This window comes from Cololabis saira, chromosome 15 (genome assembly GCF_033807715.1).
Source record: "Cololabis saira isolate AMF1-May2022 chromosome 15, fColSai1.1, whole genome shotgun sequence".
Classification (NCBI taxonomy): domain Eukaryota; kingdom Metazoa; phylum Chordata; class Actinopteri; order Beloniformes; family Belonidae; genus Cololabis; species Cololabis saira.
In genome coordinates this window covers 24,103,675-24,122,936 of record NC_084601.1, presented here as the reverse complement: position 1 = coordinate 24,122,936, position 19,262 = coordinate 24,103,675, and the positions used below count along the sequence as shown (strand labels likewise).

Sequence of the window (19,262 nt, the reverse complement as noted above, 5' to 3'; positions counted from 1 at the left end):
CTCAGGTCAGCTGATCAGCTGCTCCTGAGAGATCCTAAAACTAAGAGGAAGCTCAGAGGGGACCGCGCCTTCGCTGTTGCAGCTCCAAAACTTTGGAACAACCTGCCTCAGCAAATAAAACAGGCCTCCTCTCTGTCTGTTTTTAAATCTCTTCTTAAAACCCACCTTTTCTCCTTGGCTTTTAACACCTAGCAAGACAGTTGTGCTTATTTTATCCTTTTATTAGTTTTTTATTCTTTTATCTTCTATTTTATCCTTTTTATTCACTTAACTTATCATGATTGTTTTATTTATGTGCCCTGTGCCTTATGGTGTGTTGTCTTTCATTTGCCTGTCCAGCACTTTGGACCATGTTGGTGTTTTTAAAGTGCTTTATAAATAAAGTTGTATTGTATTGTATAAGTTGTAACATATGAACTATATTGGTTTCATACTGATTACAAAGAAAAAAGTTGAGTAATTTCTTTTCCCCTTTTCTTTAGTTTGCATTTTTCATATCATCCTACATTTTCCTGATTTCGGATTGTATGAGCGTAGCCTGGCCAACATTCTTGATTTTCTTTTTTTTTTTACCTCATCAACACTAAGAATCAACCTGCCTCCTATGAATTCAATTTTGATTTCCAGGGTTCAGTACAAACAAATGCAGAATTGGACACAATTAGACACTCACCTAATCAGAAATGAAAGGTGTCATAGTGGTTGGTTTGACTTGTGACTCTTGGATGCTCCTGTGAGAGTCATTGCATAAAGCCCGCCGCTGCCGCCTCGTTGGGATCAGTTTGTTCTGTGTTGGTAGAAATGACTTTGAATGGGAGGTACCAGACCTGTTTCACCAGAGATAATTTTGTTAATGGGTATGACTGACCAGGTTGGCATGCTTTTCGACAAATTAAAGTAAAATGTAAAAATCCCATGGATGCGAGCAAAAAAATCAGTTGAGCTATTTTTTGCACTGTGATTATATAATGACTTTAGAGGGCAAAGTAAAATCATTAAAAAGACAAGCTTTACAGTCCCAGCAAATGCCCCACTTGTCTCTGGACAAAAGGTTAATATTGGGGACAGATGTTCATATTTTCATCTCTGTTTAGTTCAGTTCAATCATGTTAAAGGCTCTGGCACAAACATGTTGGATAGTCATATCAGTAATAAGAACAAATACCATTCCCATGTGTCATGTTTTCTCTTCTTCAGACCTCTCAGGAGTTCCTCTCCCAGTTAACGTCTAAACTGGGGGGTCAAAATCCAGAGGAGACTGGTGGTTTCCAGGAAGCTCCGCTGGCTTATGATGCTGTGTGGGCGCTAGCCCTGGCCCTAAACAAGACCGTGGAGCCCCTAAAGGCCAAGGGCTACCGTCTGGAAGATTTCAACTACCACAACAAACTCATCACTGCTGAGATCTACAGAGCAATGAACACCAGCTCCTTTGAAGGAGTTTCAGTAAGTCCCAAAACTCCAGGTAGAAATGCAGACGCCTTAGTCTACCAATGATGCTTCTAGCTTTCTGGATCTCATATTTTTATTAAAACTAGAGTGTGAAGGGGGGAGTTTAAAACCTTCAAGATGAGCCGTGGCGATGTTTTAATCTGCTACACTTTAAGAAGAACAAAGGTCTGGATTTAGGGATCCAAAACTGAAAGCTTTAGCTAACAATATAAATATTCCCACATTTGCATGTCCATGTATAACGAGACACAGGTCTGGAACAGGTCTGGACACTAGTCTCCTAAAAAGAACATGTACATGTCTTATGAGATATAGTTGAAAATTAAGATACTTATGATTATACAATGATTTGTCCAAAGTTTACGTTACTTAACCAGCAAATAATAGGCTAGTAGTTGAACACGCTTTACCAGCACATATTTTACAACTATATACTTATTAATATCTCTTGTCCATGATTTGTGTCATTATCTTTTTTCCATTTTAATTTAAAAAAACATTTAATGTGTGTTTATACCAGCTGACATGCAGATTTCAGGTCACATATGTGAAAAGAGTTTTAATACGTTTTTATAAGTTTCTTTAACAGATTTCAGCACCACGGTCAGCCACAAATGGATGCTGTGTTTAAGTGATGGTGGGAAACGGGGGCATTAGGGATTTTTCTTTTTTAATTAATAATTCGTTTCTAAGAACGAAGTATGATGTAAACTAGCACACATCCATTTTTGCATAAGCACACTTACATTCTGGTCCTATTTTACGTATTTGTTCCTGGCTTGTTTTGTGCTGCTGTTGTATTATGTTACCGTATTTTCGCGACCATAAGGCGCAACTTTTTTTTTTTTTTTTTTTTTTTAAATGTGCCGGGCGCCTTAAGAAACGGTGCGCCGTGTCTATTACCTGAATTACGGTAATGTAAGGCCGGCCACCATGAGAACTGTAAAAAGAGAAGGGGGCGGGTGAAGCCCCCGTGAGTTGCGACGTGAATGAGACAATCCACTGAGCTGTTTAATGCGGAAACAGATGATGAAAACTTTTAAGGATTTGCTTGATGTGTAAAATACAACCAAACTAAGTTTTGTTCCGCTCTATTTAAATAAGCACACTTGTGTGTGCGTGTTCTGCAGCGCGTGTGTTTTGCATGTCAGAACCGAGGATGCACCTGCCGTGGGTTTGCGGGTCCGATCGCCGCATCCCGGGGCAGATCCGGCTGAAGTGCCGGTGCTCTTACCCCGGGAGTCCCTACTACAAGTCCATGTGGGCTCCTCCGGTCCCGGCCGGTCGGAAGCGGTCACTTTCCCCGGTTAAAGCCGCGGCTGGAGCAGCGCGGTGATGCGCGCTGCTGCAGCCGACTTCCTGGTTCCCAAAGCGGGTCCGATGACCTGGTTCCCGGCCGTTTTACGAGCAGAGATTTCTGGGGTCTGTCTCAGGTCAGATCAGCTTCACCCTCCGAAATTTGCAGCCAAATCTGTCGGTTATAAACCCGGTACCGGATCCCGACATGCGCGGGTGTTTTTCGCAGCGCGACACACACTTAAGCCGGAAATATACTCTACGCACGTAACCTGCGTAGCCTGCGTAGCCTGCTTTGTGTCTGTTCATGCTCCACTGCGTACGTCGCGTACCACCCGAGTAGAGCCTGTCATACCGATGGTGACCGATAGGGGGCAGTAAGCAGAGCAACAGTTGGAAAAGCTACTTATATTAAGTAGCAGAAGTAGTAGCAGCAGCAGCGGTAGCAGATTAGAAAAACAAACACTTTTACAGGACAATATTGGATGATGTAGGAGATTATAACATCGTGTGAATGTGTATGAGTGTGTATGAATGTTTGTGGTGGTCGGAGGGGCCGTTTGGCGCGATATGGCAGCCACGCTCCCGTCAGTCTGCAGGGCAGCTGAGCTGCGGCTACAGACGGAGCTACCACCGGGGAGAATGTGTGTGAATGAATAATGATCTCTGTAAAGCTCTGGGTGCCTAGAAGGAAGCTAAAGAAAACCATAACATTATTATTATTATTATTACTCTTTTTTTAATGTGTATTACTTATTTATATTACTGTTTTACCCCCTTCCCTGTGTGTGTGTGTGTGTACTTCTGCTACGTGAGTTTCCCCGTTGAGGGAGTAATAAAGGACTATTTTATCTTATCTTATTATTATTGCTTATTATCAAAAGTGGATAGTCTTTCCAGACTAATTTATCCAGCATTCTCCTCACCCATCTCAACAAGAATGACGAAACAATAAATCCAGTTAATTTTAGGTTCATATGGAGAAGTAGATGTCAATATAAGAAAGATTAACATGGTAAAAAAATGTATTGTTCCTAATATGATTCCAAGTCATTCATTTGCAAGTCATTCAATAGTATTTTTATTGAAAAACAGAGTATTTAAAATAAAATAAGTCCCGTCAATTGACTCCCGGCTCCCGGCTCCGCTTCCTCCCGGCTCCGGGAGGCACCGAGGCTCGGCGCGTACCTCCGCCGGGGCTCGGCCGCCGGGGCTCCGCGGCCGGGGCTAGGCGGCCGGGGCTCGGCCACCGGGGCTCGGCCACCGGGGCTCGGCCGCCGGGGGTTGTCCGGGGCTCGGCGGCCGGGGCTCGCCATCCGCGGTACTCCCGGGGACTCTAGTCCCGCAGCACCAGTGAGTATTTTGACCGGAGAGATTATAAAATACCGGACTTCGGCATATTTTACCGGACAACGGAAACCCTGGGGGGAAGTTAAATATTGCATAAATATATGCACGGGGAACTTTCTCCAGGGGAGAGCAGCATAGTCGTGCCAGCTGGGATCAGACCGGGAACAGCGATACTAGCGGCCAGAGCGAGAACTGCAGGTCGCGTACGCGTTCAGTGTCTTTTTGAGAACGTGCATGTCGACGCGTCAAATGTACGCAGGATACGCAGGATACGCGAGACGTGACGTCACGCGTATCCTGCGTCTCGCGTACGCGTTCTGAACTGCAAGTATAAACGCGGCTTTACTGGTTTATGTGGCGCTGGCCTGGCGCAGCTGATGGACAGAAACTGTGGGGATTTTTAAAATAAAAACTTTGCATAAGACGTTTCCAGCCGGAGTCATTATAAGGGTGAATGAAAAGAGGGGGCTGGATGAAAGGATGATGATCAAGAAGCTGAGACAGGTCTGGAAATTCGGACTGGCAGCTGAATTAACGGAGCTCCTGTCGCATACAACCCGGTACCGGCTCCCCGACAGCGCGTGTGTGTGAGCGGGTCCAGCGCGGCGGTCCCGGAACCCGGGACCGCCGCGGGACCAGCCGGGACCAGCCGCGGGACCAGCGCGGGGGGGGGGGGCGGACCGGGACCGGGACCCGGGACCCGGTCCAGCGCGAGGGAGCAGACGGGGAGCGGACCCGGTCCAGCGCGAGGGAGCAGACGGGGAGCGGACCCGGTCCAGCGCGAGGGAGCAGACGGGGAGCGGGACCCGGGACCGCCGCGGTCGGGATTTTTAAAAGAAAAGCGTTCCCTAAAGAGACTTTTCCAGCCAGAGTGAAATGAAAAGGGCTGGATGGATGAGGAGATGATCAGTGGCTGAGACAGGTTTATGTGCAGCAACCCGGTGGTTTTTTTAAATTCTTTAATGCAGAAACAGAATATGAACCTTTTGAAGGGTTTGATTGATGTGAAAAGTGAAATAAAATATCAAACTAAGTTTTGCTTCCGCTGTATTTTTAGCGCGTGTGTGTTCTGCAGCGTGCGTGTGTGCAGCTCCGTCTCCGTAGACGGCGCCTTTTGGGTCGGTGCGCCATATGTGTGTTTTAAAACCAAAAATGACACACAAAACTGAGGGTGCGCCTTTCCACACAGTGCGCCATATGGTCGCGAAAATACGGTATGTTGTTGTTAGTGTGTAAAGCATCTGGAGCAGGTACACAAATCATTTTACTGCACATTGTACCATGTGGAATGTGTATGTAACAAATAAAGACAATCTGAATGAACATTTAGCCACGGTAGAAGGCTTTAAGGTTGAGTGTGCTGGTTATCCAAACAAAAAAAATAATACTGTAAAACAGTCTACTTCTGCAGACAGCCATTTTTAGTTCTACCTTATATGTACCATATACAGTATGTATGTGTGTGTGTGTGTATTTATATATATATATATATATATATATATATATATATATATATATATATATATACATACATATGTATGTATGTATGTATGTATGTATGTATGTATGTATGTATATATATATATATATATATATATATATATATATATATATATATATATATATATATATATATATATATATATATACATTATATATATATATACTGTATATATATGTGTGTGTGTGTGTGTATATGTATATGAGTTCCTCCTGTTATTCAGGGAATGTATCTCTCCACTGTTGCCTTGTGTTTGCTCAGGATGGGAATTACGAGAAAGATTTGATACAATGTCTTGGGTTCCGTCATTTGGTCATTGTTTTTGTAAATTACTGAATTGGGTTGTCATGGATGATCTGTATTGAACTTGTTTTCTGTGTGAAGTGTCTTTACATTACTTTTGTTGTGAGTTGGCATTGAAGTAAAGTAAAGGTGAACTCAACTAATTTGCGTTATAGAAAAGGTCCACAGCATACACGATGGGGACAGCCTAGATTTTGACTTATTCGGTTTTTGGTGCTGCCTGTGTTTTATGTGTGACTTCATCAACTAACCTCACCAGGTTCATCGTCACAGGTCAAGTAGACAAACCAGATTAGCAACATCACCTCCAGATGAATTGAACTCATCTACAGTTTCCTCTTGGTGTCCTCCGTGTTTTATTATTACTGCTGTGCATTACTCCTTCAGCATTTTCATCAACAGGTATTTAAAAAAATATGCTGATGATAAGCATTAGTATCCCTGTTTCATGATGAAAAGAAGAGCATTGAACAGTGGTGCTGTCATCCACCAATCAGAGAGGGTTACTATTCATCATTTTGGTGTCCAAGAATGAAATGTATTGTATTAATTTTTTTATGTCAGTTACTACAGAAAATATTCTGTAAACTCTAGCCAATGTTAAAAGATGCTAGTGAGGTAAAGAGCATTTACCATTGAAAAACAAGCCTTACTTGGACATGTGGTAAAACACACCCTTGAGCATTTTGATACACATTTCTTTGCATAGACAGAGAATGATGCAGGATGAAGTGTGATGGAATGATACTGTCACTTCAAGAGGGATAAAGAAAGAAGTGAAGGCTGGGGGTATCTGTTTAAATAATAAACAATGTCCAACTTTCTTTCAGGGTCATGTTGTATTTGATGCTCAAGGTTCTCGGATGGCCTGGACTCTTATTGAACAGCTTCAAGGTATGTGTTACTATCTACCTACGTACGTACCAACTTACTTACCTACCTACTTATGTACCAACTTACCTACCTACCTACGTACGTCCCGACTTACCTACCTACCTTCCTACTGACCTACCTACATACCTACCTACTACGGATGTAACAATATATCGTGCCACGAATTTTCGCGATACAAAAATGTCACGATACGTGTTGTAGAGGTGACAAACCGTAGCGCGATATTGGGTTATTAATATTAATATATTGTGTTTACTAGTAACGTGCATCCTATTGGTGCAGCGGGATCACGTGACGACCGCGCCTCTACCCGCGACAGACAGGCAGGCAGACAGACAGACGGATGGACTGACCGTTTCCTGTAGATACGGTTGGATATTAAGTGAAACATCCTTCTTTCATCTTTCTTTCCTTGTTAGGAGGGAGCTATAAGAAGATTGGATACTACGACAGCAGCAAAGGCAATCTTTCCTGGTATGGGAATGACAGGTGGATAGGTGAGGGGCATTCATCTTCATTTCTCCAATCACCTCTGTCCTCACTCCCCTCTTGTGTTCTGTTTTGTCTGACCTTCTCTCTCCCAGAGGTCCTCTTCATGTGCTTCCTTTGCTCTGCTTTTGTTCTACATCATATCCAGCTGGGTCAGTACCAAATAAACTCACATTTATGTGCTGTGATGGGTACTCAACTTTAAGTTCCCGTATAATGCAGTTTTGATCCCTATTCATATATATCAGTGAGCTTTTTTTTCCTGCTTTCTCCTTCGCCTCAGCCCATAAGTATGAATGTTGGTGGTTGGTTTTCCATAAAAGGCTACCATCCTGCTAAACTGCCAGATGAGGAACATCTTGAGATCGACTCACTGCCGGAGCCTGCCCCTAGCGGCCATTAGAGGAACTGCAGTTTTTCTTAGTTCCGCTAATGACTACTACCTTGAAGTGGGAAAGTTAGCGTCTGGTAAAAACACATTTCTTCTTGTTGGCTTTCAGAGAAGAGTACGGCACCCTGACAGAGGTTTGGGTTGGCTGGGCTGTTCAGTTATTGTATTTCACCGTTTATTCATTCTTATTCATAGTGTTTTTATATTTAAAACTTCCCCTTTTTGTTTTTAATTATACATTTTATTTGGTGCAAATGGAATCTGGTCAACTTTATTGTAACTAAATGTGATATAGAGATTTACATTGCGGTGACAATTCACTGCAGGTTCTTAGAAATGTAATAGTGAAATGTCTTTAATAGACAATAAGGGTGTGCTTTCAGTGTCTGGAGTCAACAGATGCCATGGCCCGGGTGATCTTGTTGTATGACAGTATCTAAAGCACTTCTGAAGATGACCTGCTTTTTCCTCCCCTTAAGGATGGTCAGCAGTGTCCTTCCTGGGGTGATACCTGGCGGAATTAGTCCTCATTAGCCTAACTAGGTCCTTTCTGGACCTAAATTGGTACAAGCTGATCTGTTCCAGCCATTTTGTCCTTTTAAATTTCAATCTCTTTTGCTGTTTTCATCGATCTGACATCCTTTGACTCTGTCTTGTCAACACTTTCCTGGTATTTGCTCTGAAGCTGCTCTTCAGTATTTGCTCATTCATTTGGTCTCCCTGACAACCATTGCTGCATCGCTGCCTCTCCTGTTGCCATAGCAGTGATTATGGGGCCAGTCGCCATGGTAACGTACTATCGTGATTCCTCCATCAAGGGGACGGAGAGGCTTTAGTGTAGGAGATCTCTGCCTTGAGCAAACACACCCACTCATAATCATTAGTTATTGCTCTTACTGGTTCCTGTTTTCACTGAAAAACACTTTGCTTTGTTAATACAAAAAAAGATTAGAAGCATTTCATAGAAAATCTCAAAACTAGGAGTGGTAACTGAGAGTAAGTGATGCTTTGTGATCTTTAAAAGGACCATGAAGAAGAAAACACGAGATGAATAGTTTAAGCTGTTATTTCGATTCGTCTAACCATGAAAACATCTCCACTGGGAGATTTTCTTTTTTTATTTGTTTTGATTAGTTTCAGTAGAAGTAGTCAGACCTTACAGAGGTTCCTTCATGAAACAAGTACAGTGGGGAGAACAAGTATTTGATACACTGCCGATTTTGCAGGTTTTTCCACTTGAAAAGCATGTAGAAGTCTGTAATTTTTATCATAGGTACTCTTCAACTGTGAGTGACAGAATCTAAAAAAAAAATCCAGAAAATCACATTGTATGATTTTTAAGTACAGGTAATGAGTGGAGAACAGGAGGGCTTCTTAAAGAAGAACTAACAGGTCTGTGAGAGCCAGAAGTCTTACTGGTTAATAGGTGATCAAATACTTATGTCATGCAATAAAATGCAAATTAATTACTTAAAAATCATACAATGTGATTTTCTGGATTTTTTAGATTAGATTCCATCACTCACAGTTGAAGAGTACCTATGATAAAAATTACAGACTTCTACAGTACATGCTTTTCAAGTGGGAAAACGTGCAAAATCGGCAGTGTATCAAATACTACCACTGTATCTGAGCACATTAATCTCTCAGTAATGTTAAAAAAGATTTTCAAATTATAGATTTGGAATAACACAAAAATCCTTAGAAGAGGAAAAGTCAATCAAACATAAAGAATGTGTTGTCATAGAGGGCTGTTTCCAAGGGTCTGGGGGGCCCCTGTTTAGTAAAACTCCAATTGATGGGGGGTTTAAATCCGTCACACTGCATTAATCTGTTACACTAATATGAAAACAGGCTAGATCTTTGAATTTAAAGTTCAAATTCACATTTAAAATGTATCATTCAAAGACACGCTATAATAAATTTACCTGACGTTAGCAAAGGTAGCACAGCACCTTATTATGGCCACTTTAGTAAAAACAAAAACTATGAGGGGTTGTGGGGGGTATTTTTGACTTTATCAACCATCACATTTGTATAAAATAAGTAACTTTCTTAAATTGGCAAATTACACTGGAAGTGGCTAGCTTTAGCCAACATTAATCTTCAAGCTTACTGGAGCTAGCTTTTGGCTTATTTTAATGTGCTAAACGTTACAAATTTACTGGAGCCAGCTAACTTTAGCTAGTTTAAAATTCCTCAACGGTATAAGTTTTCCAGAACCAGCTAACCTTAGGTAATGTTAACATAAAAGGTTGGCTGGAGCCAGCTAATTGGATCTACTTTTAGTTCTTAGCATTAAAAGTTTATTAGAATCAGTTACGTTTTGATAATTTTAACTTGTTGAACATGACAAGTTTACAGGAGCAAGCTAACTTGAGCTTTACCAAGTTTGGATAAGCCCACCACAGGAATGATCTCAGTTGAGACAATTGAATTAGATGCCTGACACTTGAAAAGACATTGTCATCAAGGAACATCAACGTGGTTTTATACCAGATACTCATTTTGTTAGACTGGTCATCGTCTTCAAGTTAGCAGGTATATTAAATTTTAATATCCAGTTTGTTGGTGACAGGCTACCCAGACACGCTATCCAGACACTACCGTTGAACCTTATCCAGTTCAGGCATTGGCAGGTGGTTTGTAGGCCTGATCAGTGCCAGAGTTCATAACTGATTCAAGTCTGAGTTTGGCATATGTGTCATGAGATTAATGTGGCTCAAATGATCGTTTTGACAAGTAGAGACCAAAGACCGGAAGAAAGTGAAGAACTGGGCCTTGTCTGGAGGATATGTGGTGAAGTTCAAAGCCAAATGTGGTACAAAGAAAACTGCAGATATGTGCCATGTTTGGGATAACCCTTGTTTGTTATCTGGGTAGACATTGGGTTAATGTCAACTGATTGTCATTAACCTTGTTAAGTGTTTATAGTTTCCTAGTGTAGTAGGATTATTCCCCTCCAAGGAATATAGTGTATAGCTTTGATGCAAATGTTAAACCAATCTTGGGGATGGATTCACTGACGACAAATGTTACTGAAGGGTTGGTGCTTAAGGCATAGCTGGACACTGATACGACCATTGGAGCAAACATTAAGTGACATTTCCTGCTCCACTTTTGTGATGGAAAATTTAGCCTTGGCCACTTGATTAAACCAAAACTACTGTGAGGAGCAAATTTTGCCTTTTACAGAGAACAGAGCCTACAGACTGATACTTTGTCCCTAAAAGATTAGCTCTGTTTATGTGAATCATAAGGATGACTCATCATTCACGCTTTAAAATCATCATGCTTCCTTTGTTCATTGTCATTCTGCATCAAGACGCCTGATGTATATTCTGACCCACTTACATGCAACTGCTTAATTAAATCTACTGAAATCTGAATCATCTCTCACGTCTTGTCCTTGGTAACTTAGATATATTCAGTTTCAGTGCAGGCATTCACTGGGTTGGAAAGTACATATCAAAGAGCGTTTACTAGGTTTTTCCACAACAACTAACTCACATGAGTTGATGTTAATCGCATCACACCTCCTGTGTGTCCATCAGGTCCAGGACCTCCTGCAGACCAGACTGTGGTCATCGAAGAGTTTCGCTACCTGTCCCAGAGGCTGTTTGTGTTCATGTCTGTCTTTGCCGGATTGGGAATCCTGCTCGGCATTGTGTGTCTCACCTTTAATATCTACAACAGTAACGTCAGGTACTGAAGGTCACCTTCACCCCCAGTGAACAGTAGTCTGTGAAACCCTTGAATGAACAGGTCACAATGTTATCTGAGGTTCAGCTCAGTCACAATACACACTGAACACACTTGTTAAATAGCCACAGTACTGGAAGTAAAAGTAAGTCAACCCTTGGAGTTCAAAGCTGATTGAACCACATTTGACAACAATTAATTCAACAAGCTCTTTCAGTTGCTTTGGATCAGCACAGAAAGATCAAATCTTGATCAGCCCTCCACCGTGCTTCGCCAATCTTGATCAGTCCAACAAACATTTTCCCACTAGTGTTGTGGATTACCAAGGCTTTCTTTAACAAAACATTCCTCCATGGACATCCTGCTTGCTCCCTGACTTCTTTGTGGAAGACTCACGTACAGAGATGTTCCCAGTTCCAGTGATATCTTCAAGTCTTTAGCTGCCTGCAACTTGTGGATTCTTCTGAACGTCATTGAAAATTCTGTGTTGTGTCTTTGGCATCTTCTTGTCTGGATGTCCACTTCCAAGAAGAATACCGTAGATGACCATTTAGTAGCCCGGGCGTTTAATATGCTAAATCCACTTGGACCCCAGGCATTTATAAGAACCAGGCGGGTATTTGCACCAGGCTACAATTTATTTTTGCAATGAGCAGCACCAGACCATTACTTACAAAGAACATATGAGATCACCATAGTACCACTGGAACTAAAATTGTACACACTGAACACAACACAACACCTCACGACGAGTTCCCGATCACGAATCGTGAGGTCGCAAGAAAATCAAGCGTGTTTGAAATCCTGGTCGCTCCTCGTGAAGGAATCACAGTTGAAACAGCTGCGACCCGATTTGACTCATCCTTTCACAGAGATCATGCACAATCTCTGATGACACGTCAAAAACTATTATTTGTAGTTTAAGTTTTGCAAATTCACATTACAAATCATGTTTTAATAGCAAAAAAAAAGAGCGCATTTCCACGTATGGTGCGGGTCGCCGCGTCCCCTACGCCGTAGGCTCTGCGTTGGTGTAACGCGGAACCATAAATCGGCCTTCAGTGTGTGCGCTGTCTGCTGAACTCTTTTTTCTCTTCTCATTTTGCTGGACGCCGGGTTCCTCCACCGAGACACAACTTTTGCGGTACGCGTTCTTTGTTGTGTCTAAAAATTATTTGCAGTGCACACACCCAATCAGAAACGGTACAGATATTTTGGGATTTTAATATATAAAAAAATAAAATTAAAAATAATAAAGAATCCCCTCGCCGCTTCACTCCGCTCACATGCTCTGATAAAGACAGTTTGTCTGTGTAACGGCGACACACGGAGCTGATCAGAGCAGTATGAACGATACTGTACACAATACAATGCAAATACAGTGTTATTACCAGGTTATTACCGGTAGTCGCCCGGGCGTTTAATTGAACCGGCGTTTATTATGCCAAATGGGCTCGGACCCCCGGCGGCTATTAGAGCACAGGCGCGTATTTGGGCGCGGGCGACTATTTGGTCATCTACGGTAGCCACATTATTAAACTTTTCCGGAAAGCAAGTAACACCTTCGGTGGATCAAGGAAGCGATTCAGATTTGAAATCTGCCTTGAGGACCACCAACAGGGGATGCAGTCCTTAGCAGAGCCTCAGACAGCAGGGGTGCAATCGTTTTTCATAAAACAGCCAGCAGGAGCCTGTCACAACATCATGTGACATCTTCTGAGAAAGACTACAGGTGTAGTCGAAACATGTCAAGGTAAAGAAAACTTTTTATCCCTGTCTGAAAAAAGAACTATACACAAGTATCTGGCTATGTATCTGGCTATGGAGTGATGGAAACCTAAAGACCTCAAAATAACTTTAAATCAATTTCAAGCCTCATGCAGATCAACTTCTCTTGATCATATGTCTGTAGAGATCTCTTTTTAACAAGGCATGGTTTGCGTGTCTTTTATCAATCAAACTGTAAGCCACACCTCCAAACTCAATAGGGGGTTCAAACTACTGACTCCAATAAGCTTTCATTGAAGCAGCAGGTGTGTGGCTGAACCGTACCTACATCAAAACATCCCAATGATGCAGCATGGTGGAAGCAGCATCATGATATGTGCATGCTACTGAAAAACCTTGTTGGAGTCACTGCAACCAACGAGCATCAAGCAGCTGCCAAAGGTTCACTTACTTTTACCTCTTAATGTTTAATGAATGTGCTCAGTAAAGACAGGGATTGTAAAAGTTCTTGTGTTATCTCCTTAACCCCATTTATAGTTGTCTGTAATTCGGGACTTATATGGAGATCACATGACATTAAATGGCACATTATGCAGAAAACCAGTTCGGTATTGGTTAGATGGGGTTTCGCTGGTGAAGGGACTAGAATTTTAACAGGAATTCAGAGACAGTAGCACCTATCTGCACTATGTCTACACTACATTTGTAGTTGTTGATGACTGTGCATGTGGGTGAAAGTGTGTGTGATTGTTTGCAGGTACATCCAGAACTCTCAGCCCTACCTAAACAACATGACTGCGGTGGGATGCATGATGGCGCTGGCTGCTGTCTTTCCTCTGGGCATCGACGGATTTCACATCCACAGGAGCCAGTTTCCTGTCATCTGCCAGGTACACTGCACCAAACACACTTAGAAATAACAAAACTTTCTTTACTTATGGAACCTCAGTAATGATTATGGTTGTCAGTTTTAGCTATTGTTCATGAAAACTGATAAACATAATATAGAAAACTGAATAAGTGTTATGATGATTTGGTACAAAAGCAGCAGCAATGAACGGCTGAGTCTTTGAGGAGCAAAGATGGATAAAGGAGCTCAAGAAATGTTTGGAGAAATCACTTAAATGTTTAAAACCATTTTCTTCAAAGACAGATTGGAGATATGTTTGCATATTTCTCCTTTTACTATGCAGACATCAGTTTAAGCATGAAAACTCTTCTTTCTGTTGTCGTCTGCTAGTTTCGTCTGTGGCTCCTCGGTCTGGGCTTCAGTCTCGCTTACGGCAGCATGTTCACCAAGATCTGGTGGGTCCACACTGTCTTCACAAAGAAGGACGAAAAGAAGGACAAGAGGAAGGTAAACGAGCCAGGGACTTGTCCAGAAAGTGCTCTTAAGATAGACACATATTTTATTTACAATAGAACATAAGAAATATAAAATGCTGAAAGTGAGACATTTTATCATTTCATGACCAATATGAGCTCATCTTGAGCTGGATGGTGGCAGTGGGTCTCTAAAATGTTTGGTCATGGGCACCAAAAGGCTGGAAAAGTAAGCGCTACTAAAAAGAAGGAATGCTTCCAACTAATTAGGTTGATTATGAAAAGCTCCGTGACCTGACTGGACATCCAGGATTCATCTTTGGCCTTGTTCCAAGCATACACATGTTTCTTCAGATTGGATGATATTGTGTTTTGTGGATTATGAATTTCTGAAACTGTTTCATAGTTTGTTGATGCAGTTTTCAGCAGATATGTGAACTTCTGCCCATCATGCATATTAAAGCCAAAGTCAGAAATAAAGATCGCCCAAGGTTCGCCAGTCTGTGAAAAAAACTACAAATTGTGGGACAGTTTCAGAGTAATGTTCCCTTAGAGTGAAAAGCAAAGACTGAATATCGCATCAACTGAAGCACAAAATATATAATAATATATATAATAAGACTGTGGAGGAATCTCTGTGCACCAGGAACATGGCAGAGAATAAATATTAGATGTCCAATCATGCTGCTGACTTATTGCCAATACATTGAACATATCATTACTAATAAATGAAGGAACAGCTTTACTTACTGAGTAACTTCAGAAGCTGTGATGTCATCACCGCCTCCTCTGTTGTCATGGCGACAGTGCTGCAGTTCGATTGGCCTCAGTCAGTGAAGCATCTTTGATTTCTGGCTCTATTTTCAGCTACATGAACCCCTTCCTCGCTATCCAGACCTGTCACAGTGTTGCTATGGTAACCACCATTTGTTTCCCAGCAGCACCTGGAACCGTGGAAACTCTATGCTACAGTCGGCATTCTGCTTGCAATTGATTTCCTGTCTCTGATGATCTGGCAGATCATTGACCCTCTACACATCACAGTGGAGGTATGCAAGAGATTGTTTATGAAGTGAAATAATTTAATCAAAGGGAAATTTCAAGTTCTCTTTTTGTGTAAAAGTACTAAAAGCCTATTCTCAAAGAGCCACATGCAGTGAGAAAGTTACTTTTCATAATCATTTTTTTCCTGATCATTAAGAAGACAATACAGATCTTAAATATTACATTGTTTTGTGTTTTACATAATTTGTTTTGATGCTTTTAGTTAAATTCCAGCTGAAAAACACACAAACGGTTTTTCGTTTCTAGCTGTAAAATTCCCAAAGCAAGATTCTGTTTGGGTTTCTGTTTCAATAACACTTACTCACTAAGTGTGATGGAAGAGTTCAAACCCTTTGGATTATCAGATGACTTAGTCTGTTAACATTTATTTATGAATTTAAAGTTCAAGTTTAAGCTGAGCTAGCTAAATATACCCTCATGAGGCTAACTGAGTTACTATGAGAGAATACTGCATGGCAGGAAGGTTTTCTCACAAATTTGTAAGATTACAAAATGAAGGATTATAATTTTTTGTACCACATATTTGCAAATTTGAGTTTCCTTACAAATTTGCAAGATTGTGAAGATTTGTTTTTTTTATTGCAAAATGTCCAATTTATGATTATTGTGGGATTACTTTCTGATCTTCGGATCTTTCTTGTAAACCTCATCCATCCATATTTTTTTGAAAAATAATTCTTGAGTCTTTGTGCTCTGTTAGCCTCAATCAAATTTATATTAGCTAGCTAGATTTATTTAATACTGTATATCAAATTGAATTTTGACTTTAGATTAACACATGTATAATGTGACGCTTTAATTATCTGACCTCTTTGTTCATGTTTGGTGTATTTGAACAGAAATTCACCAAAGAGGCCCCCAAAGCGGACCTGGATGTGCTGATCCAGCCATTACTGGAGCACTGCAGCTCAGAAAAGATGAACACTTGGCTGGGTGAGTGGAGCACCAATCATACCTGGGCATTCTTTTATTTCCAGAGAGGGCCATACCACTGGTTAGCATGTTTTAGCCAAATGCTGTATCTGAGCAAAGGTAAAATATGAAACAAAAAGGAAGTCCTTCTCCATATTCACTGAGGAGCAAGTTGTGATGGTCCAACTATCAGCAGAATTATCCTTCTACCTCTACTCTCTCTTTTCTTTCCTCCTCTACTATGACTGGGATGTTTCGAAGTAACTTTGATCTCAAAGAGCTTCTTCAAAAGCAAAATCTGGAGTTCAACAAATTCTCTTGAGATACAGTAAAAGTAGTAGATGTTGTCTTAAGATAAGCTTAAATTGGACAAATAGGATATCTCCTAATAATATTCATCAGAACTCTGACATGTTTGTAGTCCAGCAGGCTTACGGGTCTCAAGTGGATTTGTGGATCGATAGCTGAGAATCATCTGCACAGAAATGAAAGTCCAGAACCCTGTTGAACACCAGGACCAACTCTGAGTGAGGAAGACTCCTCATTCACATGAACTAACTGGAATCTATCAGAAAAACATGACCTCAACAAACAGATAAACCCAAGTCTGGTGTTCAAGGGGAAAAATTGTATAAGAAATAATAGCAATGGCGAGTAAATAAAATGAAAAATAAATGCATACACAAATACAGAAAGAAAGAAAGAAGGAAAGAGAAAGAAAAATGAGAAGTCAGGAAATAAAATGCTACAATGCTACTAAAAGTGTTACTAAAGAACAATGATATCATGGCTGGTTCCCCTGGCAACCCTCTAACATGTTAAATGTTAAAGTCCATGACAGAACAATTAGAAGAAGTCCTAACCAGTACAGTTTGTTTAAAAGAGTTTCCAGGAGGAAACCTCTTCTGTCCAAAAAGAACATGGAAGCACAAAACTGCATCTCAACAAGCCTGCAGACTTCTGGATCAATGTCCAATAACAGATGAGACCAAAGTGGAGATGTTTTGTTGAAATGTCCAGGGCCACATTTGGAGAAAACATTGTGCTGATGAGAAATAAAAAGTGTAACTGTAGAGTATAGACAAAATTAAATCACTTTTAACACATAAAGCTTTGTACAAGTGGTTTTGTGATAATGTGAAATGAACTTCAGAACTAAAACTCATTCCTGGTTACTACTGTGTTTGGTGTTTCTACAGGGGTGGTGTATGGTTATAAAGGCCTACTGCTCCTGCTCGGCATCTTCCTGGCATATGAGACCAAGTCCATCTCTACAGAGAAGATCAACGACCACCGAGCTGTGGGCATGGCCATCTACAATGTTGCTGTAAGACCAACAGACCCGTGTCCATGTTGTTGACCTCCCTGTCCTGCAGGCTCAACCCCTTTAACCCCCAGATAAAGTTATCTGGAGCCACTAAACTTCTCATGGACCATTCCAGTCTTTTGTAACACATTTGCTCCTACAATAATCCCTGGTTTTTCGCAGGGGTTACGTTCCAAAAAGAACCCGTGATAAGTGAAATCCGCGAAGTAGCAACCTTAATTTTTTTACAATTATTATACAAGGCTTCAAATTGTGGAGATCAGCCCCGCCGCACTACGACCCGAGTAAATGGATCTGAACGGGAGAAAATGAAAAATACAATAAGTTCAGTAGGACAAATTGTGACTGGCGCGTATTTCACTGCTCTTCTAACTGCTGCATCCTGACTCGCTCTGTAGCGTCTTTCTTCTCAAGCTTGCAGTGCAGGTGTGTTTTTTTGAGAGAAGAACATAGTTATGGGTCGTTGTTGTCGCTCTTTTTTCTTCTGGGCAAAAAGATTCTTATAAACAGACATGTCACCATGGATTATATCTGAGAACTGTAATGAACGATTCATCAAAGGGTCCCGTTCTTGAGCTGCTGCTGAAGCTCATTGGCCGTTCTCAGCATTGTTGCTAAGCGACCAACGTTATTGACACAGGAAGTGAAGAAGTGGGGAGACTGTTTAGCCAATCAGAATGCAGAACACGATGAACAATGCAAATCCGTGAAGCAGCGAGACGTGAAAGGTGAACCGTGTTATAGCCAGGGATTACTGTATATGAATTTAAAAGTTGTGATTGGTCCTGTAAAGCTTGTACCCACCTTTCTACAACTTATTTTCCTCAGACGACTTTGAAATGTCGCCGTGCTAACTCAGCTAGCATTTAAAGTTGTTAGCCAGCTACATTTTTTGCGGCTAGCTTTGCTTGAATTGGAGCTTCAGGTTCACAAATCTAGCCTGCTTTCTTCTTAGATTGTAACAGATGAATAAATCACCACGAGTGGTCTAAACTCCTCCCCTATGCTGGAGTCTCACTAAAAGGACCCCAGAAAGCCGGAAATGGCGCTGATGACACACTCCAACATTGTATAATACAGTTACAAGACGTAGTTTTAACTGACAGAGCAAAAAAAAAAAGACATGTGAGGAGAGAACCAGCGCGGCAGGATTGTTCTGACAGTCGGAGATGTCTTCAAAGATATTCCTGCTCCCTGTTTCTATATTTGTCTGAATCTGACAGACGAGTGACTCTGACTCTGAAACTCTTTCCATTTCATGATCACAAACTGAAGCAGCTTTTTAATCAGCAGCATATTCTAATGGCAGCATTTTTTGATTCATGTTCCCATCATCATTTAATTCATCTCAGAGGATTATCGATGATGCACTAAACCCAACTGAACACTAAACTGTGTGGGCGAAATCGAGAGAGAAAGGAAATCACACACACACACACACACACACACACACACACACACACACACACACACACACACACACACACACACACACACACACACATACACACACATACACGCAGACACACACA

The 19,262-nt window shown here is 41.3% G+C and overlaps 1 protein-coding gene across 2 annotated transcripts in view; it reads left to right on the top strand.

The window, feature by feature from the left end:
• Nucleotides 1–19,262, top strand: part of gabbr1b (gamma-aminobutyric acid (GABA) B receptor, 1b) — a 40,091-nt gene that overhangs the window by 18,146 nt on the left and 2,683 nt on the right. The window contains exons 7-15 of one of the 2 annotated variants that reach the window (XM_061742023.1): nucleotides 1,198–1,443; nucleotides 6,730–6,793; nucleotides 7,213–7,290; nucleotides 11,228–11,378; nucleotides 13,861–13,993; nucleotides 14,344–14,460; nucleotides 15,368–15,475; nucleotides 16,331–16,424; nucleotides 17,603–17,730. In XM_061742023.1, coding sequence (XP_061598007.1) covers nucleotides 1,198–1,443; nucleotides 6,730–6,793; nucleotides 7,213–7,290; nucleotides 11,228–11,378; nucleotides 13,861–13,993; nucleotides 14,344–14,460; nucleotides 15,368–15,475; nucleotides 16,331–16,424; nucleotides 17,603–17,730 — 1,119 coding nt within the window. Of the gene's footprint in view, nucleotides 1–1,197; nucleotides 1,444–6,729; nucleotides 6,794–7,212; nucleotides 7,291–11,227; nucleotides 11,379–13,860; nucleotides 13,994–14,343; nucleotides 14,461–15,364; nucleotides 15,476–16,330; nucleotides 16,425–17,602; nucleotides 17,731–19,262 lie in introns of both variants that reach the window. The other variant, XM_061742022.1, reaches the window with a different exon arrangement.